Here is a 25,734-nt window from a genome sequence, read left to right as displayed (position 1 = left end):
CTCGATGCAATTCAAACGGAAATCCTTCTACCCTGACAGTACCGGGATGGGAGCTGTGCATGCACAAGACTTTGCACTTCTGCCCAGGAAGCCGAGGAGGGAGGAGCCGGGAGCGAGGGCTACTCACATCCACTGCACGTTGTTCTTGGATTTCTTCTTGATGAGGTGGATGCCCTCCAGCACGTTGGTGATGTCGTAGATCCTCCTCTTCTGGACCTTCAGCACCTCCGCCGCCTTGTTCAGGTCCAGGACCCCGTCCGGCGACTGGCTCAGCAGCTGAATGAACTTCTTGGTGAGCAGACCCAGGGACGTATCATACCGCGTCTTTTCTGAGGGAGATTTTGGAGCTTAAAGAAAAACAAAACCCGAGCGGGTGGGGGATAGGGGGAGAGGTAAAGAAATGAAGGGTTTCTCCGCAGTTCAGCAAGCCCTCGTCCCGCTGCAGCCCAAGGATTAGCATCTGAAGCAAAGCTCTTGTTGGGGTCCGGGGTGGGGTTGCAGAAAGCTATGCCACTGCTTTCCTAGAAAAAGGGAGGCTGATAAATGCCTGTGTGTGACCGTAGACTCTCCCTGGACTTTTTAAAGTGGCTTCTACTTTGGCTTACCCTACTCCCTGGATCTAATGAAGTATCTCACACACAGTAGGTGCTCAAAACGATCTGTTAAATGAGTGAAAAAACTCTGTAGCCTCTGGGAATTGCACCTGTGGGCTGAACCCGAGGGACAGGGCCACCCTCTCTCCAGGACAGGGTCTCAAACAGACTCATGTCAACTGGCCTTGCCCGCTCCGGTGTGTGTGGAGTATTTGAAACATTTCTCAAATGTTGATGAAGAACACCGGGAAAAGTCTTTCATTGACTCTTTCCATCTCTTGCAAATGGAATTTCCTTAGTGAATACTGTCTTTATCATGGTATAGGTGCAGGACCCAGGTTTACGTTCAGCAGTGGGTGCACGCTGCGGACGGCCTAAAGCACAGACTGCAGCTACAGAATAAAGGGTAAAGTAGCTCTCACATTAAATAATGCCAATAATTTGCAAAGCGGCTACTTGGCTATTTCTAACCCACTGGCCTCTTTCTCTCCCCAAAGAAAGGATGACAGTGTTTGATGGGAATGGGAACTGGCTGCAGTGTATCGGGTGCAATCGGTTCTTCTGCACCACGTGGGAGGCTGAGATGGAGGTGGGCACAGACATGACTGACAGGCACAGTTCATCGACACCCGGCTAGTCTCGGCGTCTGCAGTCATGCCCAGGAAGGGAAGTCAAAATAAAATTTGATTATAGAACAAAGATAGGCCAAAAGCCTGTCTCCGAGGGCAGAGTCAAACTGCCTTCCACTAGAGAAGTCTCCCCACCCCGAGTCAGTACTGGGGTGCTACAGGGAACGTATTCAGTTTGGACAGGCTCAGAAAGAGACGAAAAATGAACCAATCATGCCAGAATTGTCCACGCCTTGCCACCTTCCAGCCACAAGCTCTGCAGTGGGGACCCCACACTGAGGAGAAGAGGAAGGACGGGGAAGAACCCTTACTTTTTGGACTGTCTGGACTTCGCAGCGCGGCTCTTCCTTTGCCCTTGGGGGTTTTTAAACCATCTGAGAGGTACTGGTGGCCGCTGTCTCCCAGCTCCAGCCTTCGCTTCGCCTGTAGTGAGAGAGTGCAATGATTGTCACCAGTCAAGCCGACGGCCACAGAAGGCTGCCGCACTCTGCCCTGCCAAACGCTGCCGGCTCTGCCAGCTCTCAGCCCTCCGGGCTGCCTCCAGGGGCCAGGCCGCACAGAGCGCTCTCTGCACCCACAGCGGTCGTGCGTTCTCTCGATGGGCAGACCTGGCAACCCTCGTCAACTGTTCAGGTGCCCCTTGGCTCACTGAGCCACTGATTCAACATCCGTGCCAGGAATGGGGCTGGAGGCTACGAACATCACAGGCTCGGGCCTGACTTGGACCCCCTTCCGCCTGCTCCCCAAACACGGTGTATTTGTATCCTAACACTTATTGGTTTTACTGTAGAAGTTACTGTACTTATCTGTTTCTCATTTTAAGGCAGAGACTGTTTCCCATTTATCTTTGTATACCCAGTGCTTGGCGCAGAGCCTGGGTTTCTGTAGGCATTCAATCATTCTCTATTTATTCATCAAAAGAGTGACTGAGTGGTAACACAACTAGCCACAGACTACAAACGGTCCATCATCAGAAAAACAAATACTGCAAATATGCAACCGTGGGCTTCAAACCAGGGTTACTTTCTCCAGTTTATCACCGAGCCTGGCAAATGAGAAGCCCTACATTTTTAACTTAATTCTATTCCACTTTTAAATATCTGGGCAGTGTCTTGTATGCACTGGGAACTGTGCTTAGGGTACAGAGGTAAGCAAGACCGATGAGAGTCCCTGTCTTCCTGGAGCTTACAGTCCGTCTCGGACTGAAGACCAATGACTAAGAGGTGATGTTAGGTACCAACTGCACAGCCAGGATGTGTGTTCAGACCCAAGTGGCTCCAACCAGCCCCATGTGGAAATGGCGTACGTGGGCTCATTGTGGGGAAGACACTTCTAATCACGCCCCGTGATACGGAAGAACAGTAATGACTTACAAGAAGATGAGATACCCAGCTCCCGAATGAAAAAATGACCAACTAAACCTTCAGCAACCCCTGCCACTAGCTCATCTGAATCCACATGGGCGGTGGGTGTAAAATACACGCTGGATTCCAAAGACACGGTACAAAAAAGGGACACAGGAGCTGGAGATGTGGTTTAGTGGTAGACATTTTGCCAAAAAAAAAAGAAAAAAAAGAAAGAAAAAAAAGAAACAGTACAATCTCCATAATGTGACACTGATTCCACATTAAAATGAACTTTGGCCTTATAACATCATTAAGCAAGTACAGCCCTACTGGTGATTACTTCACCTGGTTCCTACATGTTGCCCCGTGGCCTCCATTTGGGGCCCATATTCTCTGTCCACTAGATCTGGACAGCGCTGAGCTATGAAGCTATCTGTATAAGGGCAATTTGGTAATCTGCTTTCTTGTTTTGGGAGCAGGGGGCCATGCTAAGGATTGAACACTTGAGCGTGAGGTAAGTGCTGCTGCTGAGCTCTGTCCCAGCCCAGCAAGCTGCTTTCTCCACGTCATGGTGCCCTCCCAGTTCTGCCATGAATCCTGGGGTCGGGGGGCCCTGTTGTTTTGGGTGGCCTGGCAAACACTCCAGCTTTGTTTGGGGGCCGACCTTCCCCGTCCACCCGGATCACCCACACATAGTCACCCAGGCTTGGCTAATCACTGTGCTCCATCCTGTCCCTCCCCTGGTGAATGGGTTGGGAGGCACGTGGCCAAGGCTGGGTGAACAAGGGACAACCCCAGGAATTTTCCTGGAACTCCTGGCAAGCAGTTGTGTCCTTTCCAGTAGGGCTGATAAGCCAGGAGCAGAGGCTACCTGGGAAGGGAGCCCGCAGGGGAGGCAGAGGGAGATGGAAGGGCATTCCAGGCTGGGATTGAGCACCGGGCTAGGGCCGGACGTGGGGTGACTGCTGGTCTTCCCCAGTTGCAGTTTTATGACCAACAAAATCTTCCTTTTGTCTTTGTGGTGCTGGGGATTGAACCGAGGGCCTTGTGCATGCGAGGCAAGCTCTCTACCAACTAAGCTACATCCCCAGCCCCCAAAGTCTCCTTTTGGCATCAGCTTTGAGATGGAACCTGGATGGCGGCTGCAAGACTGAGCCAGGCAGGCGGGGCTGCGAGGGGAGCTGGCAGGCCCGGGGAGAGCGCCTGATGGTGGGGGTCCCTTCCCGTGCTCAGTGGCCATACCACCTAAAAGCAGATCAATGGCTTCGCTATGGAAGCCGTTTCTTCTCTGAAGAAGGCGATCCAAGAGGACACACAGCTTATCCTTTGCCCAAGCTACAGTCAATAGAAGGCGGACAGAGTTGGAAAAGATTTGAGACCTAGAAATCCTGGGTCCCTGGGACTATATTCTCCACCAAGCCCACGGTTCAAGAACCGCCCCTGTCAGTTTCTCCCTCCATCCCATATTAGTGGTTCAAATTGACTTGAGGCTCACAGATGCATGAAGCCACAGGCTAGGGACATTCCCAGAGGTCTGCTGTCAGAGACTGGGAACTTCAAGGACCATGGCTAGTCTCCAGGTGTGATTTGGTGACTAAGCCTCCAGATGAGATGACCAAACCTAAACCTCAACACCAGATTAAAGGCACTTTTACTGCCAGAGAATCATTAAGTTCGGAAAAGAAAGGCCTCTGACATCCCAGCCTCTCAAGGGAATCAATCACTAGGCCCACCCACAAGTCCACACTGGAAATAAATGAGGAGACCACAGTGGCTCCATAACCAGGCCCATCTCCGCCCAGTGGCTGGTGCTCCTTGAGAACGTGAGCAACGACGGCAGGTGACACCTATACGGCGTGACCCCTTCTTGAATGATGTTCTCTGGAGGGTCGTCCTTTATTTTCCCTCCGGTGCTTCGTGGATGGGGAGGCTGACCTGGACTTGAGGACTGCAGGCTACCTGGGTCCTGGGTCTGAACGGGGTGCGCTGACTGCAGTCCCTCTGGGGGACAGGCTGAGCACTGGTATACGGTGGAGCAGGATTGTCTCAGTGCGCAGCAGATCCAAGCACACACGGATGAGGTGGCAGGATTTCAATAGTTCAGGTGGTCTCTGCCTATGCTGCCCGGCTCTGGGCTAAGCAGCAGAGCCCATAGAAATTTCAACTTTTGCTGGCCCAGAATGTGAGAATCTTACTGAATGGAGAGTTGTGATGTGGTGACCTGCATTTGTTCTTCGTCTAGTTTTCTGGCACACAAATCCTAAAACCCTTGGACTCTCCAAAGTGATTTTTAAAGAATGCTAATGAGTTGACAGATGGCTGGTCACCGGGAAGACCAAACCATGACTGAGGGTTGGGACTTCTGGCCCCATCACCAAACCCAAGGTGGTGAGGTGGATTGGGCTGAAGGTTGAATGGATCACCAGTGGCAAGAGCTTAAACAATCACGCCTGAGTAAAGAAGCCTCCACAAACTTGAAGACGGAATTTGCAGAGCTCCTGGGTGGCTGCACACAGGGAAGGTCCTGGAGGGTGATACAGCTGGAGACGGAGGAACTCCATCCATGGTCCTCCCGTCTCACCCATTCATTTCCTTCATAATGTCTTTATAAGAAACAGTCAATAAAGTATTTCTGAGTTCTGTGCATTGCTACACCATGGCAGCTGTACCCTGAAGAAAGCTCACAAAACCCTGATTTATAGTTGTTTGGTCAGAAGCCTGGGCCAGCAACCTGGGGCCTGTGGTTGCCTTGGGAGAGGGGTCAGTACCTGACAGTACCTCCAGGTAGAGAGTCAGGACTGAGCTGAACCAGAGGACACCACGGCAGAGCCGCTGGCCCACTGGGTGTCAGGGACACCATCCCGATTGGTCACAGAGGTCTTCTGAGCTGACTGTGAGTACTGACAGTGTCTTGTCCCTTGATATTCTTACAAGAGGCACTCTACTGCCCGTAAGCACGGAAGTGATCTGTCTGGTGCTACTTGGTCCCATGAGCAGTAGAGACTGGATATGCAGAACTCCCAGGGCACCTTCCTGCAGTAATTTCAAGGGCAACTTTTACTGTAAACGAGGCTTGTGCTGACTTTGGAACCTCGGCCCCTGTCCTGACAGGCCCTGCTGTGAGTGCTTCTGAAAACCCACGGGCAGTGGGGAATGAAGGCCCGTGGCAGGCAGGCGTGGGTGAGGGCGCCACCTGGCTTCTGCCTGCCGGGCATTTGTTGCTCCTAGTTTTTCCTTTGGGGAGGCGACTCTTCTGCAGCATGGAGCTCAGGAGGCTTCTGACTCTCCAGACTAAGGGCAAAAGGCCCGCGATTGCTGAGCATTTCAGGATGAGCCTTCCCGCCAAGGCTGCAGAGGCGAGTACAGTGATGTGGAGGCACCAGTCGCACAGCCCATAACCAGCACACCGTCACCCAGTTGAGCCTGGGACTGTGTGAGAACCACTGGCTTCTTTTTGCGGGAAAATGCTGGTAAGATGGAAGCTTGAAGCCACTTGGCGACTGAGTCAACACAGAAGAAAAGCCTCGTTCAGAGCCCAAGACAGGCTGGCCCAATGCCCGAGAGAGGTGCTCCACGCAGCCCCAAGGTGGACAGTATACTTGTAATTGTGTGAGCCAACAGAGTCCCTGTGGGGGCAGGAGGCAAGTGAGCGAGGTCACTTCCACTGTGATCAAGAGTCCTGACGGATATGGACTGTTAGTGATCATGACTACACAACAAACCCTTGAGTGCTTACCACCACGCATCATGTTGACTGCTTTCCATCGGATTATCTCATTCTCAGGCAACTCCATGAGATTGTTATTATTATTACTTCCTATTCAGGAGAACACTGTCATCTAGAGCACCTAAAACAATCTGCCAAGACCCAGTGCTGGCAAGTATGGTCGCTCAAGTCTATACTGCAAACCACTTCCTGCCCAGTGACCTGGGAGGCTGAGGCAAGAGGATTGCAAGTTCAAGGCCAGCCTCAGCAACTTAGTGAGGCCCAAAGCAACTCAGCTAGACCCTGTCTCAAAATAAAAATATAAAAAAGGATTAGGGATGTAGCTCAGTGGTTAAGTGCCCCTGGGTTCAATCCCCAATATCAAAACAAAAAACAAACAAAAAAACCTGACTGAAAAGATGATTGTGGAAACTTGCCATATAAAAACATTTGGAAAGCTATATTAAATTGACACTGTGTTTACAGAGAATCTGAAAAAAAAATGCATTCATAATTAAACAAACAAACAAAAACAAGACTTTATACCACAAATGAACATGACAGTTTAAGTAGCAAGAATGGGTATCCATGGAAAGAAAGTGTTGCTCTTATTCCTGATCTCTAGCTCCCTTTCTCAGAGATAGGTACCACTAAGATACTTGGCTATTCTTTCCGATTGTCTATGTTAATGTAAGTTTGTGCACAGACATCTAACACCACGAGTTTTCAAACAACGGTTCACACAAATGGTAGCACGCCACATACTATTCCACAATAACCCATCTCAGGAGTTTCATGCCTGTCGGTGCGTACAGAAGGACCTTACTTTTCATAGAATGCTGCTTTGATTCAACGCTTGGTCCCTTTACTTAACCATAAATATACTAATGGAAATTCAACACTCCTCTACTATAACCATTTCCCCGTAAATATTCATGACTCTGTGGCGTATGTACACATCTTGCACCGAGCCAGAGAGAGGTTCAGGATTTACCTGAGGATTCAGTTAACAAGTGACAAGGACCAGCATCTGAACTGTGGTCTGTTCAGCGTTTGTCAGTGGCCGTGACTTCCTTGGTCTCATGGAGAAGTCCCTCCTTGCTGTATAGCAGTCGAGGCTTCCGCTGCATGATTTCACAGTGACACCTGCTCCAGGTCTCCTGTCAGACCTCAGGCCCAGGTCTTAGGTGGCTCAGAGTCCCCAGAGCCTTAAACAGGGCATCATGGAGTCGTACCTCTTATTCAGTTTGTATGAACAAGGAATTCCTGGAGTTCTTTGATGGGTAAACCACAAGGCTCCAACAGTACCCACCTTCAGGGGACAGATGTGTGTGTACGTGTGTGTGTGTGTGTGTGTGTGTGTGTGTGTGTGTGTGTGTGTGTATGTTGGAGTTAAAAGATTTTTAAAAAGCATACAGAGGAAAATTTAAAGTTGCTGACTTAAAGGTGGAAACTGATATGTAAAAAAATGATCCTATGGGGGTAAAAACTGTAAATCTCATAATAAATTTTCCATATATCCATAGAGGAAAGAATTCTGGAAGGATCCACATAAAACATTAAGTAATGGTGGCCATGTTATCTCTGGGAAGTAAAATTAAATATGGATGACAACTTCATTTTGATAATCTTGAAACATTTTATTGCATTTTAAAAGTATCATGTCTATTTATATACATTAAATCTATATCACTCAAACTAACAATTCCAGAGTATGTCCTGAACATTTACATTATTTCTACAGTTTGTCTATTAAAAACAACAATTACTTGAATATTTGCATTTTTCCACAGGCGTCTAAGTTAAATGCCCAATCTCAGAAGAAAAATTCCCTAAGTCATTGTACATTTATATAATGGAATGTTATGTAATTAATAATGATGTACATCTACATATGCAAGTTTTTTTTTAAATAGCTGTGAATAGTAAAACAATTTTTTGGTGGGGGAAATAATATGCATAGAAACCAAGTATCTGAAGACCGATACTATACCCAATAGTATGAAAGCATTAATCTTTGAGTGGTAGGCTTATGGTGATTTCACTTTCTTCTTACCTTTTCATACTCCAAAATCATTTTAAAGTAAATGTGGGCTAAGTGCATAACAAGAAAAGCAAAAATGATTTTCATTTGGGATTAAACAAAAGAAGTCTGCTGGTTTATTTCTTAGACTGTCGAAAGGTTTAGGTACCATTCAGTGTGTGCAGGTTTAAAACGGATGGGACATGCTAACAGAAAGGGCATCCTTGCGTCAGGGTGGGACCCAAATCATCCTTATCCACCCCACAGTGAGCCCCAGGAAAAACATGAGATCAAGAACAAGGCATGGCCTACCGTGTATTAACAAACCAAATGCTAAAATAAATTCCCTTTCCCCAGTGAATAGGAGATCTGGGCCAGCCTAGAACTGAACAGATGATATAGTTTGTTTCAAAGTCAAAGATGAGATGGAGTACTTTGAACAGAAGAAGGAAAAGAAAAGGAAAATAAAGAGCAAGGACAGAGTGAGCCCACTAGGGAAAGGATCCACAGGAGGGGATTCCACCGTGGCAGGGTCGCACTTGGACTTCATGCACTGGGCAAGGGCATGGGATTTCAAGAATACCTAGTTTCTAGATGTGACCTCATGCCAGCTCAATCTGCCATTTTTCATCCCATTCAAATGTTTTGTAAGTGCTGCTGTGTGCCAGGCCCTGGATGGGCATGTGATTTTAAAGGGGGCTCAGTGGTCCCTGCTTAAGAGGACGCAGGAGGTGGCGAGGCTGGAGCTGGGCCTCTGATGGCAGTCGGCTCTGTCCTGCAGGAGGGAGTGAAGCAGGGTCATCTCACGGGCTGTGCAGGCACCGAGCACAGAGACCTGGGAGAGGCCTGCAGTGGGGTCCTCGTGGGCAGGAAGGGGCCCTGGCACACCAGGACAAAGGTGGGGACACCTCACGGTCCCCTACACGCCAAGCTCCAGACTACACTCCCAGGGCCGACTAGCAGAGGTGAGTTCCCCGGGCGAGATCTCAGGTCTTCTCTGAGCCTTCTGCTGTGGGAGGCTGAGTTCAGAACCTCCCCACGGGCAGCACCTGTGAGCTCCTGGGTGAGGCGCCTGTCCCCAACCAAACCACTGGGAAGAGCCAGCCCTGAGCTCAGGGGGCAGCAGCGAGCCCTCCCCACCGTCTCTCACTCGGGTCACTGGGGTGGATCCCACATGCGGTCATTTTTCTTGACTTATTAACTAGGGCATTTTAATGTCACGATAAATTCTACCTGTGGGCTAATTTGGGGTGGTGGGGGGAGAGAGAGAGAGAGAGAGAAAGGTAGGTAGGTTTCTAAAGGAAAAGAAACTTCACAGTGGCTCTACTTTTGAGATAGAAGCCATTCACTTATGAACTAGTGTCTTCCTTTCTGCAATGTATACATTTATTCTGTTTTTAAGTATCATTTAAGATAGTTTAAACATAAATAGATGGAAATGATTTGCGGGAGGCAGATCATCGAACTAGGCATTGAACCCAGAGGTGCTCTACCACTGAGTTACAACCCCAGCCATTTTTATTTTAAGACAGGGTCTTGTTTAAGTTGCTGAGGCTGGTCTCAAACTTTTGATCCTCCTGCCTCAGCCTGCAGAGTTGCTGGGATTACAGGTGTGCACCACCATGCTAGGCTGACCCGTTTTTTAAAAGCTGGGCCATCTCAGAGGAACTAACATTGCCATTTCTCCTGGTGGCTTCCTCTGTGTCCCTAAGTAATATGCTCACATAGACATTTCTTTTCTTTCTTTCTTTTTTTCTTTTTGGTACTGGGGAGTAAATCCAGGGTGTACAACCACTAAGCCACATCCCCAGCCCTTTTCTGTAATTTATTTAGTATTAGGGTCTCACTGAGTTACTCAGGACCTTGCTAAGTTGCCAAGGCTGGCTTTGAACTCACAGTCCTCCTGCCTCAGTCTCCCAAACTGCTGAGATTACTGGTGGATTATGATGTGCAGCTGTCCTTCAGCAACATCACCCACTCCTCCCCTCCTCCCTTTCTCCTGAGCCACCTCATCACGTCAGAATAATGAGAAGCCCGTGCTGCCCACGATTGTACTGAGGGGAACAATGCACTGGAGTCAAGTTGCCTTTCTTGTTCTCCGTGGCGTTTCCAATCCCGCTCGTTGGCTCCACCGCACCCTCCAGCTCTTCCAGCTCCCCTCCTTTGCAGAGATTCCATGAGATCCCCGCGTTTCCTGCTGCTCCTGACCAGCTGTTCCCAGGCCTGTGTGTGCCTGCTACTCTGCCATCTCCCTCCACAGCTCACAGGGTTGACGCCTGGGGTGGACATTTGTCACTTGCTGTCCAGTGTCTGAGCCTTTCTCCTACAACAGGAAAACCTCCACTTCACCCACCTTTGTGGGGGGCAAGCCCACCCCCGTAGGGCTGGAAAGCCCCTCTCGCCAGCTTCCTGGAAGCTCAGCCAGGCCTGCTCCCGGGTGGGCCCAGCACAGCCCCAGAGTGGCCCTGGCCCTGGCGTTGCTCCTGCAAAGCACAGCAGTGGAGAAGGCTTGGGGTGGCCACGGGCTGTGGAAGCTGCGCCCCAGCCTGGGAGGTTCTCACTCCTGCCCGGTCTCCAGGCTCTTGTCTTCCCGCTGATCCTTTCAATAAATCCCTTTTCTGCCTTAATGAGCCAGAGTTGGTGCCTGTTGCTTGCAACAGACTCGGCTTTCTGATTCCACGGTTAATCAGCTGCCTTCCTGGGACACATCCCAACAGTAGTATGGAAGACAAATTTTCAGTCCTTATTATTATTACTTCACACTTGGTCGTTTGACTGGGAATTCGAGGCTGCAAATCAGTGGCCTCAGATGCAGAGGGCATTTGCTCCACTGGTTTTATGCTTAGTGATGATGAGAAACCCACTGCATTTGCATTCTCTGGAAGCCATATGGATATTTTTTGCTTTTTCTCTTTTTGGTGCTGGGCATCAAACCCAGGGCCTTGTGCATTCTAGGCAAGTGCTCTACCACTGAGCTACATCCCCAGCCCTGATTTTAAATGTCTCTAGAAGCTTCTAGGCCTAACATTTACTGTAAAAATTTACTACAGGTGTCAAAGATAAGCATTATTTTCCACTGTGTGAAGAACACATGGGCACTCCTGGCCTTTAGCTATGAGCAATATTTATATTGTAAATCATTCTCTCTTATTGTCTATCTAATATGTCAGGAATTCCTAATTTTCTTTGGTCTATTTCCTGGTCTTCTTGTACTAGTTATTTGTCTTAACATCAAATTTGGTTTCCCCCTTTTTATTTTAGGCAGTTAGATGTTTAGTCCTCAAGGGCAGCTGCTTTGCTCTCTGACTGAGCTATTTCTATACACCCTGTTCTTGTTTCATGAAAAAATGCAAGTGTTTTTTTTTCCTTTTAATCTGCTTTGTCTCCAATCATCGTTCCCTATCTTTTTAAAGCGTAAAGGAGCAGGATTTATGAAACATGAACAACTCTCCCAGTGCGAGAGGGGACTGAAGAGCAGCTTTCCCCGTCTTTCCCTGTCTTAACAACGCTGCAGCTTCTTCTCCAACCGTCAAGGCATGCTTCCTGTCTGATCACATATAAAGATAAAGCAGTGCAGTGACAACCAGGAGCTACATGAATGTGGACAAGTCTTGTCAATCTGAATACTTTTAAAGTGCCCGAAAGAGGACAGTTCAAGTTGGGGTGGTGTCCTTCAAGGACAGAATACAACCAATCTCCTTATTTGCAGACTTCTCAACAATTACGTCTTGGAGGGAAAAACTCTTAGATGCCGAACATCTATTCTCCATAAGGACCTCCACAAGGCCCCTCGTGCCCTTGGCTCTACCCCGGAGCTTCCATGACTCTCCAGGACAGATGGACACTCTGGCCACAGCTCCCCATGTTCTACTCAATGTTTCCTGCATCTATTTTTGGTGTTCCAGAGATCTGTAGAATAACCTTGTTCACTTAATCTCTTGTTTCCAAAGATTAAAAAAAGGAAAAAAATTATTTTTTTTCCATGGGGTCTCTAGGGAAGACGCAGCATGTACAGCAAGCTGCTTTTCCGAAGCAGAGGCATCCCTCTGTATTGAGTCTCATTCATCAGCCAGTCACACCAACTGTCCATTACAGGTACTTCATACTAATAAATGAATTTACACAGAGAGACACTTTCTTTTGCATGAAATAATTGCTAATATCTCTCCTACCTATCTTTACCCTAACAACTGAATATTGATCTTAAAAAGTAAAAACCTCTGGGGCTGGGATTGTGGCTCAGAGGTTGAGGCACTGGGTTCGATCCTCAGTACCACATAAAATGAAATAAAGATATTTGTCCACCTATAACTAAAATATAAATATTGGGCTGGGATTGTGGCTCAGAGGTAGAGTGCTCGCCTAGCAAACATGAGGCACTGGTTCGAACTTAGCATCACATAAAAATGAAATAAAGATATGTGTCCACCTATAACTAAAAAATAAATACTGGGCTGGGATTGTGGCTCAGCGGTAGAGTGCTAATGTAGCAGGACAAACTGTGCACTTAAACTGGTAACTTATAAGAGGGTTTAAAATGGATTCGTATTATCAGATTTGTATGGTGCCATCTCTCTAAAATTGCTGCTAACCTTTAACATGTAGATATTGCCCATAAAATGAAATGTGAGATTCCTCCAGGCATCTCAACAGCCCATAGCCCAGGCGGGTGGTCAGGAAAGCGGGGCCCCAGCGCCGCCCGCCCCCTGCCCCAGTGCCCAGCGCTCCTAGCCGGGCGCTACTCAGGCTGTCGGCACTTGCCTTCTGAGCCCTGATTTTCGGTCTTTTATCTTGCTTCATCTCCAGGATGATGGCCCAGGAGTTGGCAACGTTTTCCGTAAAGGGCAAGGTAGTGACTAAGTGGGGCCTTGTAAGACGGCGCTGTAGCTCCTCTGTGTAGCAAGAACAGACTGGGGCGGCAACTAGTGGGCGGCCACGTTCCCACAAAACCTTAAACACAGGCAGCAGGCCACATGTGCCCTCGGACCAGCCTGTGGGTCTTGGGATAAAGTCCCCCTCCAGCTGGTTCGTTTTCCTGAGAGCTTACCAAGCTGCTCACACCCAATTCTAAAATTCCATGAAGCGAGAAAGCCAAACACTTGTTCAGGTATTGGAATTACAAGTCCCTGCCATGCTTAGTCCTTGGAGGACCAGAAACATGGACTAAAAATAAAAGCAACACTGAGCAATCCCTTTGAAGAGCTGGACCCAATCCTGCAGAGAACAATGAGTGGACTCCTTTGTATGTCCTCGCCCATTCAGAGCTAAATGGTAGTTTGGGTACAATGAGGAGCTGTGAGCAGGTTCTATACGGGCTGACGGCTCTATTTTAGCGGAGCTATGGACTGTTCCATTCTAGCACCAGCACCCTGGCTGTCGGCAGGCTTTTTTTCCATTGAGACTTTCCCGCCTCTCTCCTTTCTTATGCTGGGGGTTGAACTCAGGGGCTTCGCCACTGAGCCACATCCCCAGACTCTGTTTCTGTTTTTATTTTGAGACAGGGTCTCGCTAAGTTACCCAGGCTGCCTTCAAACTTGTAGTCCTCCTGCCTCAGCCTCCGGAGTAGCTGAGATTGCAGATGAGCACCACCAAGCCCGGCTCCTTCAGTGAGGAGTTCTTGACGCAGCAGGAGAATTTCTGAAGCTAACCCAGAGCCGCTCATGGTGCATGCTTCAGCATGGACTTGCTGAATGGCTTACGCACAGGACTCGTGCGTTAAACCTCAGCAAAGCACATGCACCAGTGTGGCTCAAAAGGGCAGGTATCTCTGTCCTGGTGGAAACAGTTTTGCAGACTATCCCCTGTTGCAGGGGCATAAAAAATGAACTCCAAGAAGTAATGATACCTTTGGAAGACGTATGAACAGAGAACTTTCAGATAGTCAAATGTTGCTTTAGGGAAAATAAAGGACAGGAAGTTGGGTTCTGCCATCCTACCCCATGCCAGGGACATACAATACTTACACAATGACCTGAGGGCCCAGGGTGCTGTTTTCCTGCTCACTCAACCTTCACTTAGTGGCAAACTCTATTCCGGTATTTGGAATCCCGGCATTGGAGGCTGGAGTTCCCAGGCTGCAGCACCGTGAGGAGCAACTGTGGCGGAGCTGGAAAACCTCTTGAGCTGAGGAGTGAGATCAGAGTCTGGGCAGGTCAACATGGCTGGACCCACAGAGCACCGGGAGGAAGGGAGGGCCTTGGAGAGCTGTTGGGACCTCGAGGATCCGCAGAGCACTGGGCACAGCAGACTGCTTCAGCCTGGGAGCTCAGAGCTCCTGCAGGGCCAGGAACTGCACCCAGACCAGAAAAGAACCACGAGACCCAGGCCAAAGTGCTGGGAGGGTGCTGGCCCATCAGGGAGGCGAGAGAGCCCAGAATAAATCTAACATCAAGTTGTTCCTAACAACAGGTCGGAATGACACTCAAGAATGTTTACAGGGAAAAACTGGAAACATTTCTTTAAAATATGGGACAAGACAAGGATGTCTACTCTCACCACTCCTATTTAATAGAGTGCTAGATGATAGGATCCTATATCTAGGAGGTCCAAAAAATCCACCAGAAGACTGCTAGAGCTAATTAAAAAAAAATGACAAAGCAGCAGGTTATGAAAATCAATATACAAAAAAAATCAATGCCTTTCCTATATACCAACAACCAATCTGCTGAGAAAGAAATCAGGAAAACAGTTTAATTCACAATAGTCTCAACAAAAAAACACACAAAACCCTAGAAATAAATCTAACCAAGGAGGCGAAAGACCTCTACAACGAAAACTCTAGAACCCTGAAGAAATTGAGGAAGACCTCAGAAGATGGAAAGGTCTTCCGTGTTCATGGACAGGCAGAATTAATATTGTTAAAATAGCCACACTATCAAAATCAACATACAGATTCAATGCAATCCCCATCAAGACACCAATGACATTCTTCACAGAACTAGAAAAATCAGTCCTAAAATTCATCTGGAAGGACAAAAAAGACTCAGAATAGCCAAAGGAATTTTAAGCCAAAAAAGTAATGCTGGAGGCGTCACGATACCCGACTTTAAACTATACCACAGAGCTATGGTAACAAGAACTGCATGGTACCGCATAAAACAGACATAAGGCATTGGTGCAGAATAGAAGACACACCCAATCACCGGATCCTTGACAAAGGTGCCACAAACACATTGGCAAAAAGAAAGCCTTTTAAACAAAGGTGCCAGGGCAACTGGTTATCCATATGTAGAATAAAACCAGCCCCCAGGCCTCATGTGTCACCCTACACAAAAACAAACAAAAAAAAACCTCAAAGTGGATCAAAGACCTTGGAATCAGACCAGAAGCTATACAATACCTAGAGATAATGGTAGAGTCCACACTTCAGCATACAGACACAGGACCCCTAAAGCTCAGAAAAGAATGCCAAGAGTTAATAAATGGTACAGCATCAACCTACAGAACGGGAGAAAATATTTGTACTATCTAGAAAATATAAAGAGCTCAAAGAACTTTACACACATACACAAAAATCAAATAACCCAATTAATAAATGGACAAATGAATTAAAGACACTTCTCAAAAGAAGAAATACAAATGGCCAACAAAGACGTGAAAAAATGTTCAATATCATTAACAGGGAAATGCACATCAAAAGTACACAGATTTAATCTCGAGCCAGTCTGAATGGCAGTCATCAAGAATACAAACAATAATAAAGTGTGGAAGAGGATGTGGAGGGACTGTGAATTAGTATAACTGCTATGGAAATCAGCAGAGGGTCCTCTGAAGACTAGGCATGAAACCACGGTCTGACCAGCTCTGCCACTCCCCAGATGTATCCTGAAGAATGAAAGGCACATGTAACACACAGTGATCCATGCACACCCGTGCTCGAAACAGCACAATTCACAACAGCCAAACTATAGAAGCAGCCTAAGTGTCCATCCATGGGCGAATGGATACAGAAAATGTGGCCTATGTACACAATGGAATTTTATCTAGCCATAAAGAAAAATGCAATTATGGCATTTCAGGTAAATGAGTCCTTCATGTTGGGCAAAATAAGTCAAACCCTGTTCTATCTTGTGTGTGTGTGTGTGTGTGTGTGTGTGTGTAGAATGTGTAACAGCAAATCCTATCGCTATGTACAACGACAATGCACCAATTTAAAAAAAAAGGCAGGAAAAATATTTATAGAAAGACAAGGCTGGTATCCAACAAGGACTAGCAGCCTTTCAATATGGTCATAGAATGATCAATCAATCAACTGAAACCTGCTCAAAAAACAATACAACATTAGACTTAGTACACAAGGACATAGAAAAAAGTTTAAGTAATTGCATCCCACATTTCAAGATTTTTAGTGGAGACATGGCTAATATAACCTATAGGTCCAAGAAGCTCCATGAATCCAAAACCAAACCAACAGAAAGAAAGCTACATCAAGCCTTGCTCAAAACCATGATAAAGACAAAACTTTTACAAACAAGGAAACAAAAATGACAGCACATCCTAATTTGTAACAATGTTATCAGGAAGCCAGTAGAACAACACCTTTACAAGTACTGAAGAGCCCGGTCAAACTGGAATCCCATGCCTTGCAAAAGTATCTTTCAAAACCCAAAGGCAAAATGAGACATTTGCAGAGAATTCTTCACCAACAGGCCTGCACTAGAAGGAATACTGAGGGAAGTCTTTTGAGTAGAGGGAAATGATGGTAGATGAAAATATAGATATACAAGAAAGAATTCAGAGCATCAGAAATGGTAACCACATGGGTAGGTATGTAAGTTTTCTCCCCCTGGTATTTGAATCTCCTTAAAAGACAACTCTCTAAAAATATACATAGTAAGTTGTATTGTGGAGATCACAACATATGTTTCAGTAAAAGGCACGTCCACAATAGTACAAAGGGAAGGAGGGGAGAAATGAAGTCGGTACTAAGAAATACGTAGACAGAGGCCTGTGCAGTTAAAGTTAAAAACCATCCAAATAACTTGCTCATTAGTAAGGGAATGGTTACATAAACCATTCTGTATATACTCTCCTATTACAGAACATTATGTAGATCTGGTTTTCTTTGGCTAAAGTAAATCTCTGCTTTACCTAGCAAGGAAAAAAGAAAAAAGAAAAAGCAAGTGCTAACTATGTGCAGTGCAGTTTCACACATAAACACAAAGGCAGAGGGGCTGGGGCTGTTCCTCTGTGTAGAGGCCTTGCCAAGCCTGTGTGAGGCCCTGGGTTCCAGGCCCAGAATGCAAACAAAATTCAAAAACAACCATGGTCAAGACACACAGAACAGGGCTAAGAAGGAAGCCCACCGTGAGGAGGGCAAAGAAATTAGTGAAATGTGTGTGAGAATGTATTATTGTTGTAATTCATTTTGAAAACTGGTGAACAGGGTTTGGTGGTGCACATAAATAATCCCACAGGCTTGGGAGGCTGAGGCAGGAGGAACACAGTTCAAAGCCAACCAGCCTCGGTAATTTAGCAAGGCCCTAAGAAACTCAGCAGACCCAGTCTCAAAATAAAAAAGGGCCAGGGATGTGGCTCAGTGGTTAAGTGCTCTTGGGCCAGAGAGGTTACCAAATATTAGAGGAACCAGAAATTAAGGTGAGGGAGAGGGAAGGCAGGCAGGGCCACTGGACAGCCCAGCTTTGGATGGCCTCCATGGAAACTGTCAGCAGCATCTAGTGAAGCAGGAGCAAGACGGGGGGCAATGGCTGCTTCCGGTGTGGGACCACTGGACTCTCCTTCAGTATCAGCCCTGCACATAGCTAGGTAACCCCAAATCTTCAGAAAGGAAACTAAAAAGTACCTGATGCTTACTGGGTACTTTCATATTGATTCCATTAGTTAAGAGGAAAAAAATCTTTGATTTGTTAAGATAAAATTTTCTTTTTATTTAAAAAATATCAGTGCAGTCAAGATGTCAATCCTCAGATGCATTGACTATTTATGAGCAGTGACATAACATGTTGGTAACCGGAGCTCGGGAACATTCTCTTCCCCAAGGCAGAGTGGTTCTCGGTTGGCACAGCTGGCACCAGGGTTCTGGATCAATACGTCTCTGCGGATGATCCCTACACTTTCATCCCTGCTGCTCCTCCTCCCACTGAAGTTCTTCCTGGTTTTGTCCTTAAAGAGCAAACAACTACCGTGGGCAATCTCCCGCAGACCCCACTTCATGTGGTCCCCAGAGGCATCTGCAGAGTTAAGCAAACGAGAGCTGGGAGAACCACCCTGGAACACCCACTGTGGGGCGAAGGCACAGGATCTCCATCACTCCCACTGCTTTTCCCATAACTTCCAGAGAAAGACCCTGGCCCTGCTCCGCTGGCCCTGGCAGTGTGACCAACAGACCTTCCAGCTGCCGAGCTATCTCAGCAGAGGACAGAACGGGGACCCCTGGAAGGTGAGCTACACTGAGACAAGCTGGGCTGCAGGATGCAAACTCAGCTCTCCTGAAAAACGACATCCAACGAAGAACACAAAGTGACCTCTGACTCCACGGGAGTTTCTCTTACAGGCTGAGGACATGCAGAAGCCTCTGGGAGCAGGGATTGATGCTGGAGGAGGACTTCAAGACCCCTCTGTCTGAGGATGCAACAAATGCATCTTCTTTTAGATCTTCTGGCCAAAGAACATAGCCATCAAAGCAGGAAACGCATGATTCCTTGATTTGTAACTTGGCGACTCCCGGGGAATGGCCACACGGGTGGTACTTGAACTCCATCACACTGATGTGGGCAAACATTTTGGTAGAGATTAGGGCTCAGAAGCCTCTCACCACGGAGGGATCAGGAAGAGGTCTTTGTGAGCTTTCTTTTCCTACTTCATAATGTGCCACTACCTTTGAGGTCAGAAGAAAAATCAAAGAAAAAGTCCACTGGCCGCGATGGCTAATGAACACATGTGAAACCATGCTCATTTTCCAGATGCACATAAAAAAGATCTTGAAAACACACTAAGAAAAAAAGTTTGGAAAATGTAGACAGGAAGCCAAGTGATTCCTAGCTCTGCTGATACTGAAGTTGATGAACATGTAGAAAGAAAAATGTTTTCAAATGAATTTTGGAGAAAAAACAATGCAAGGGTGTTGGGCAGGAAAGGGCCAATGACAGAACTTACACTAATGATAAAATCAACAGCAAACCAGAAGTTTGTCTAGAACACGCTCTATCCAGCATCGCGGGTGCTTTTTAAAATTTTATTTTGAAACAGGGTCTCGCTACATTGCTAAGGCTTGCCTCAAATTTGCCATCCTCCTGCTTCAGCCTCCCAAGTAGCTAGAATTACTGGCACTCGTGAAAGTAGCACCTGATAATCTCTTCACCATCCTACAATAGTTCGAGGTATTAGATGCTGCTCAGAGAGCTGCTTGCTAGTTGGGAGGCTGAAGAGAGCTAAGGACCTCAGAAAGTACACTAGCGGAACCTCACAAGTGGCAAAACAGCGTTTCCCTCAGCGATACTTATTTCTAGATGTAGACAAGGCAGGAGTGGAGGAGAAACACTCCCATCACCTCGGAAGCTGCCTCCTTGAGATCCTCCTACAGCTTCTTCCTCTGGCTCGCAGTTGGAACCGCTCACCTGTGGCCAAGTGAGCTCATCACCCTGAAACGCACTTCATTGATGGCTGACCCCAAATGACCTTCAAAGAACTCTGCAAGTGCTCTTACCTAGAAATTCACCTGGGGATGCCCACTACCAACTTAACTTTCCGCATCGAGTCATTAGAAACGTAAAGTAACTATCAGGCTGTTTTTAAAGCAACAAATCACATATCTTGGTGGTAAATGAAACTTCATGATTGCCACAAAGTTCACATCTGAGAACATTATTTATACATTACAACCACCTAATTAAAAAAGGCCAAGAATTTTATTAGATATATGGCTAATGACTTTGGTCTTTTTTCTTCCCCAACCAGTAGACTGACATTTTTTTTTTTCCCCAAAAATATACTTGTGTTTGTACCTGTGTGTAGCGTTGCTCACTGGGATCTGTGCACGAGCATGTAGGCTGTCACGTCGTTTCACAAAACGCAAGAGGAAGAGACAGGACCGTGTGAATCACATTCCAGGTTAGGAAATGCTCTTGCTGATGCCCTCAGACTGGTCTACACAGGAGGATACACCCAGGGCAGAGACGTTCAAAAGCATGTCGTTTCCATGGGTATTAGTGTATAATTCTTCTTGTCAGTTTGCAAAATATAAGTTATTACTTTTTTTAAACCAAGACTGGAAGAATGGTAAGGAACTTGGCCAACTTACAGAGCCCTCCCTGAGCCTCAGTTTCTTCATTCACACAAAGTGAAGGAGGTCTAGAAAATTCCCTGGAATGCTTTCCAGGGCTTGAGTGCCCGTCACGCTGCCTGAAGCCTTGCATGCTAATGAAGTTAACGAGTTTCCCGCTTTTTTTCTTTATGCTTTCCACCTCTGTAAGACTGACAGAACTTGGCAAACACTAGTTCACCAGAAACTTTTTTTTTTTTTTGCACAGTGCTGGGGACCAGGTCCAGGGCCTCTCACATGCTAGGCTATCACTGAGCCATACCCCAGACTGGCCAGAAACTTTGACCAGATCATGTTGGGAACACAAAGTAAGGAAAATGTGCTTCGACAACCGTCACAGAATCCTAAGAACACTGACGAGCACCCAGAGGCTCCTGACTTGGGCTCAGTCTGTAGCCACACACAGCACTTCAGGAACAGCCTGAAGTTCAAGCCGGGATTCCCAAGGGCTGAGTTCTAGAAGTGGTTGGAGTTGTAAAAGGGATGAAAGTCGAGTACTTCCCCACCCTGTCACCACACAGCTCAGGACCAATGGCACCGGGCACCAGCACCCTTGTCAAGGTGGCTGGGCCACCCTGCCTCAGGGCCCATGATGAGCAGAGCCTGTCTGCGGAGAAACAGGATGTCAGGTTTTCACCCCATCCCCATTTTCCCTTTAGCCAACTACACAGAACTCACCACAGGGAAGACTGTGCACAACCAGTGAATAAAACCATGGACGCTGTGAGGGGGACACCCAGTGCTGCTGTGGGGGAGCGCACTGCTGTCCCAGGAGCTTGCTGACAGCAGAGGCTCCAAAGAGAGTTCGGATCAATCTGCTAACTGCATCCAAAGGGAGCCAAGTTGGAAAGTCCAGCCCTGACCTCTCTGGCACAGATGGCCATTGGCATTTTATCGCTTTGCTTGCAGCCAACAAAACCAATCAGCAAGACTATTACAAGGAAATACGGAGGATGTGGATGGAAACGTTCTGCAACGTGGGTTCTTCAAAAGACAAGAAAGGCCTCCGCAAGGGGCCGATGTAAGCTTCAGGCAAGATGCTAATTCAACTACGCGCTTCTTGTTCGGATCGGGCTGGCATTCAGGACCACTGTTTTGCATGTGGTACTTTGGGTCCTTGTTATAATAACCAAGCTATTTTAAATCAAATGCACAAGTCCTGGTTCTCAAAACTTGGCACTCAAGCCCTGGGAAGCATTCCAGGGAATTTTCTAGTCCTCCTTCACTGTGTACCAATGAAGAAACTGAGGCTCAGGGAAGGATCTGAAAGTTGGCCAAGTTCCTTACTCTGCCTCCAGCCTCTAGTTAAAAAAAAAAAAAAAAAAAAAAAAGTTATTGGAATCAATGAGAAGAATTAAAAAAAAAAAAATACCTGTCCCGATGTCCCAAAGTTTCAAAGCCATCAGGGGTTTTAATGTCCTGAAAAACTGAACCCTGGCTGGCGATTAGGGTCAGAGGTGACCACTGTGTTTGGGTTCTCTGCCTTTCTCCACCAAATGTTAAGTCCCATTCTGGAGGGACTAACAGGCAGAGGTTAACACGGATTCTGTTCTGGTATCAAATTATTTTTAACAGCAGAGGGAAAAGGGATGGGGAGGAACAATGATGCTTTTGTGGGGTGAGACAAGTCTCCAATGCTACAAAACTTCCTAGCATATTATAGAAACCAGTTTTGCTGGTTTTTAATTATATGACAAAGGAAAATACTGATCCGGTCGGCAGAATTTTGGATGGAACATGTACTAGTCCAAGCACTAGTGACTTTAGGGACAAAACCCACAGACCTTTCCTACTCTAAGAAGGCCGGTGTCAAAGAACAGATACCGTTGTTTCCTGGTGATCTTTGCATCTTTACCTGTCAAGAAAATAAGGACAAATCCTATCCACTCAGAAGGCAGTGCTCGAGGGCTGTGACGTGCTACTACAAAATTAAAGGTAACTTCCAAGGTCCTGGGTCTCAAGGTGGAGCACGCCCAGAATGATCTGGAGTTCAATTCAGATCTGCGGGGCCTCTCCGCACTAGGGCTCTGACTCTGGAGGTCAAGGAGGAGGGTCTGCGTCTTGGATAAGTTCCCAGCTGACGTCGATGCTGCTGGTGTGGGGGTCACCCAGAACCCTCCCTCATCTGCAGAGCTCACAGAAGGCACGGTCCCCGAATAAATACCAAGAGATGGTCCCACCCAGCTTCACACTCTGTGATAGACATGGCTACTCCGAGTGGAGTGAGATACTGTCTTAAGGTAAATCTTGGGATTTACGCCAAGATGCAAAATTCTGTCATCTCCCTAGGGAGGAACCCACAGGTGGGTCCAGTTAACTTCAGGAACACACACTACCCTCGGAGAAGAGAGTGCAAGAGCCGTCTTAAGTTAGAGAAGGACCTTAGCATTCTTTCCAAAAATTGTTGACCCATAACTTCTTGTTTTACAAGGGACACTGGCTATTTTTCATTTACAAAGTGTTATAATGGTGGCATTTAAGTGGGGGTAGAAATGGGCTTTTTGACTAACTACTTAGGGCAACTGGGTGGCCATCTGGAAAGAAAGTTGAGCCCACAGTTTACAGAGTGGCAGGATAAACTTAAACGGAACAAATACTTAAGTAAAAATAACAGTAATCAAATTCTGAAGGAGAATGGACCCAATCTTCTATGTGTGTGTGGAGGGGACAGTGGAAGGTGCTTCTGTGACCTGAAACCCGAAGCCAAAAGAATCAAAGAATGAATGGAACAATGCTACATAAAAATTAACTTCTGCAGAGGCAAACAAAAACCTCAAAGTCTAAAGAAAATGATGGACCAGGGAAACACTGGAGATTAGACTGAGAGCTTGTCTCCCAGTTCAACAAAAAGACCAGCAAACCAACAGGAGAGGAAAGCCAGTACAGAAATACCCAGCATGGGAAGGAGGCCGGGGCAAACGGACATTTTTTTAAAAAAAGAATCTTTTTTTTAGCTGTAGATGGACACAATACCTTTATTATTATTTTTTTTAATGTGGTGTGACGATGGAACCCAGTGCCTCACACATGCTAGGCAAGTGCTCCAGCGCTGAGCCCCTGCCCCAGCCCCAGGCCCAGCCCCATGCATTTTTTAAGTATGCAAATCTAGAACATATCGATACAATGCATTTTGCATCTGAGATTGGCAAAACCCCAAATGTGTGCTGACTCACTCTGTTAGTCAAGCCCCCTACAAGTGCAAGATGAAAGAATCCACAGGAAGGGCAACGGTCACGGGTGCCTGTGTCCATGCCGCCAGCCCAAGCCCCAAACCCCTCACAGGACTACCCTAAAGGTTCCTCTACACACATGAAGTGACGCTCACACTAAGTTACCACTCTGTAACAGAAGAAAGCAGAGAAAACCAAAGAGTCTGTTCAGAGGGACTGGTTTAATGACTCCAGGCCATCCATACAAAACAAAATTCCGTACAGTCTTTAAAGATATGAAAGAAACCTCTGTAGTGACCTGGAAAACTTACTTTAGTGTTTGATGTAAAAACAAAGTACACAATGACATCTAGCTGTCATCTTCTCTAAGTAAGAAGAAAATAAGAAACATTAATTTTTGAATTCACGTGAACAGTGGAATAAAACCTATGAGAACTTAATGAAGTGTGACCTGTTAAAAGTCAGGGGAGGACAGGGTGAATGGGAGCAGGTCAGACAGCAAAATTTGGCAAGGTGTGACCTCTTATAAGTATTTTTATAGTAGCTATTGAAATCAAATTATGGAACTATGTAAAAATGAGAAAACCAGTTACATCAACATTTTTTTCTTTACATATGTTTTTGTACAATCCAAAGTTAAAAAAAAAAGTACGTAGCAAACATGAGTCAAGTGATAGGGTTACCAGTCACAGGCCTCCAGGAGGCCAGAAATCAGACGGTAAACTCCACTTCCAGGCAGGGCTGTCCAGAACCGCGGTTACTACAGCAGGTCTGTGCAGATGAAGGAAGCCAGGCTTTTACCATTTACTGGATCATTCAATTTCTATAAATACTCTCTTCCAATTAAGCCGATGAATTCACATTTCTTTGCAGTCGGTGCTTTTAAGTGAAGCTCAGATGTCTGATGTGGAATTCTCCACCGTGGGGTACCCCCCAGCCTTGTTTTAACAGACAATCAACGTAGGCACCCAGTGATCCACTTCAGGAATATAAAATACCCCAGATCCGACAAGATAATGCAATCTACCCTTCCCCTCATCTCAGACCTGTCTCTTATTCAATTCAAATGAGGAAACACCTAAAATACAATAAGGATCACACCAGGCACGGGACCAGGTTCTTCTTCCCTATGCTGGTTTTCAAATATTCCCCAAAAGAACCTATTTTAAAAAGTATCTCCCATGTTCAGATGTCACATGTGTACATAAAATAAAGATGAACACATGACCTGCTCCAGGATGTGACAAGGCACCAGAGGCCCATCTCTAGGACTGTCATGCAAAGGGCCCAAGAGCAAGCCAGCAGGTGCGGCCGCTCCTAAGCTGACCCCAGCCCCAGGAGACTCCAGGAGCACAGACCAGCAACAAGGCAGCAGGCCCAGCGACACCACGCTCCTTGGAGAGCTGATGGTCATCTCTCTGGAGCTGTTTCTAGGCTTTGCATGGAGCTCTCACGACTACCAAAGCAGAAAGAGCCGTTTCCACGCTGGCATTCTCAGTGCCTCGGCCAGCTCCTAACTGCCAGGGGTCATCTGCCTGGAGAAAGGCTGGGGATAGGCAGGGGCAAAGACTTTCCATCAACCCCAGAAACGAAATGAGTGAAATCCTATCCACGTGTCACCAGGAAACACAGTGGAAATGCGGTGGTCACGTACCACCTCCAGGCCGGGGCAGGCTCTCACTCACGGCATCCCTGGGCCAGTCACTTGCCCTCTCTGGGCCTCCTCACCAGACGAGCCTCAGGATGGTCTTCCCCAGCCCTCTGTGCTGAAACCCAGGCTGCTGATTCTGACAGCTTGCTGTCATTGGAAAACCCAGTGACTGGCAACAATAAATTATGGCAGTGACTGCTGGTGATTGTCTAGGATGAGGAATGGGCAAACGGCTTCATGGCCCGACCCTTTACCCATTCGATCCCTGAGTGTACAGGAGTCTCTGCATGGGACGGCACAACGCAGACACAAACTCTATTTCATCCAGCCATTACC

The 25,734-nt window shown here is 46.9% G+C and overlaps 1 protein-coding gene across 1 annotated transcript in view; it reads right to left on the bottom strand.

The window, feature by feature from the left end:
- The window catches only part of E2f3 (E2F transcription factor 3), a 70,332-nt gene that overhangs the window by 9,580 nt on the left and 35,018 nt on the right, over positions 1-25,734 (bottom strand). Inside the window, exons 2-3 of the mRNA XM_026402189.2 lie at positions 1,534-1,645; positions 128-347 (exon numbers count right to left, since the gene is read on the bottom strand). Coding sequence (XP_026257974.2) covers positions 128-347; positions 1,534-1,645 — 332 coding nt within the window. The remainder of the gene's footprint in view (positions 1-127; positions 348-1,533; positions 1,646-25,734) is intronic.

The sequence above is a fragment of the Urocitellus parryii genome, chromosome 8, assembly GCF_045843805.1.
Source record: "Urocitellus parryii isolate mUroPar1 chromosome 8, mUroPar1.hap1, whole genome shotgun sequence".
NCBI lineage: Eukaryota > Metazoa > Chordata > Mammalia > Rodentia > Sciuridae > Urocitellus > Urocitellus parryii.
Note: the sequence above shows the minus strand (reverse complement) of the source record. Positions and strands in the feature narration are given on the sequence as shown.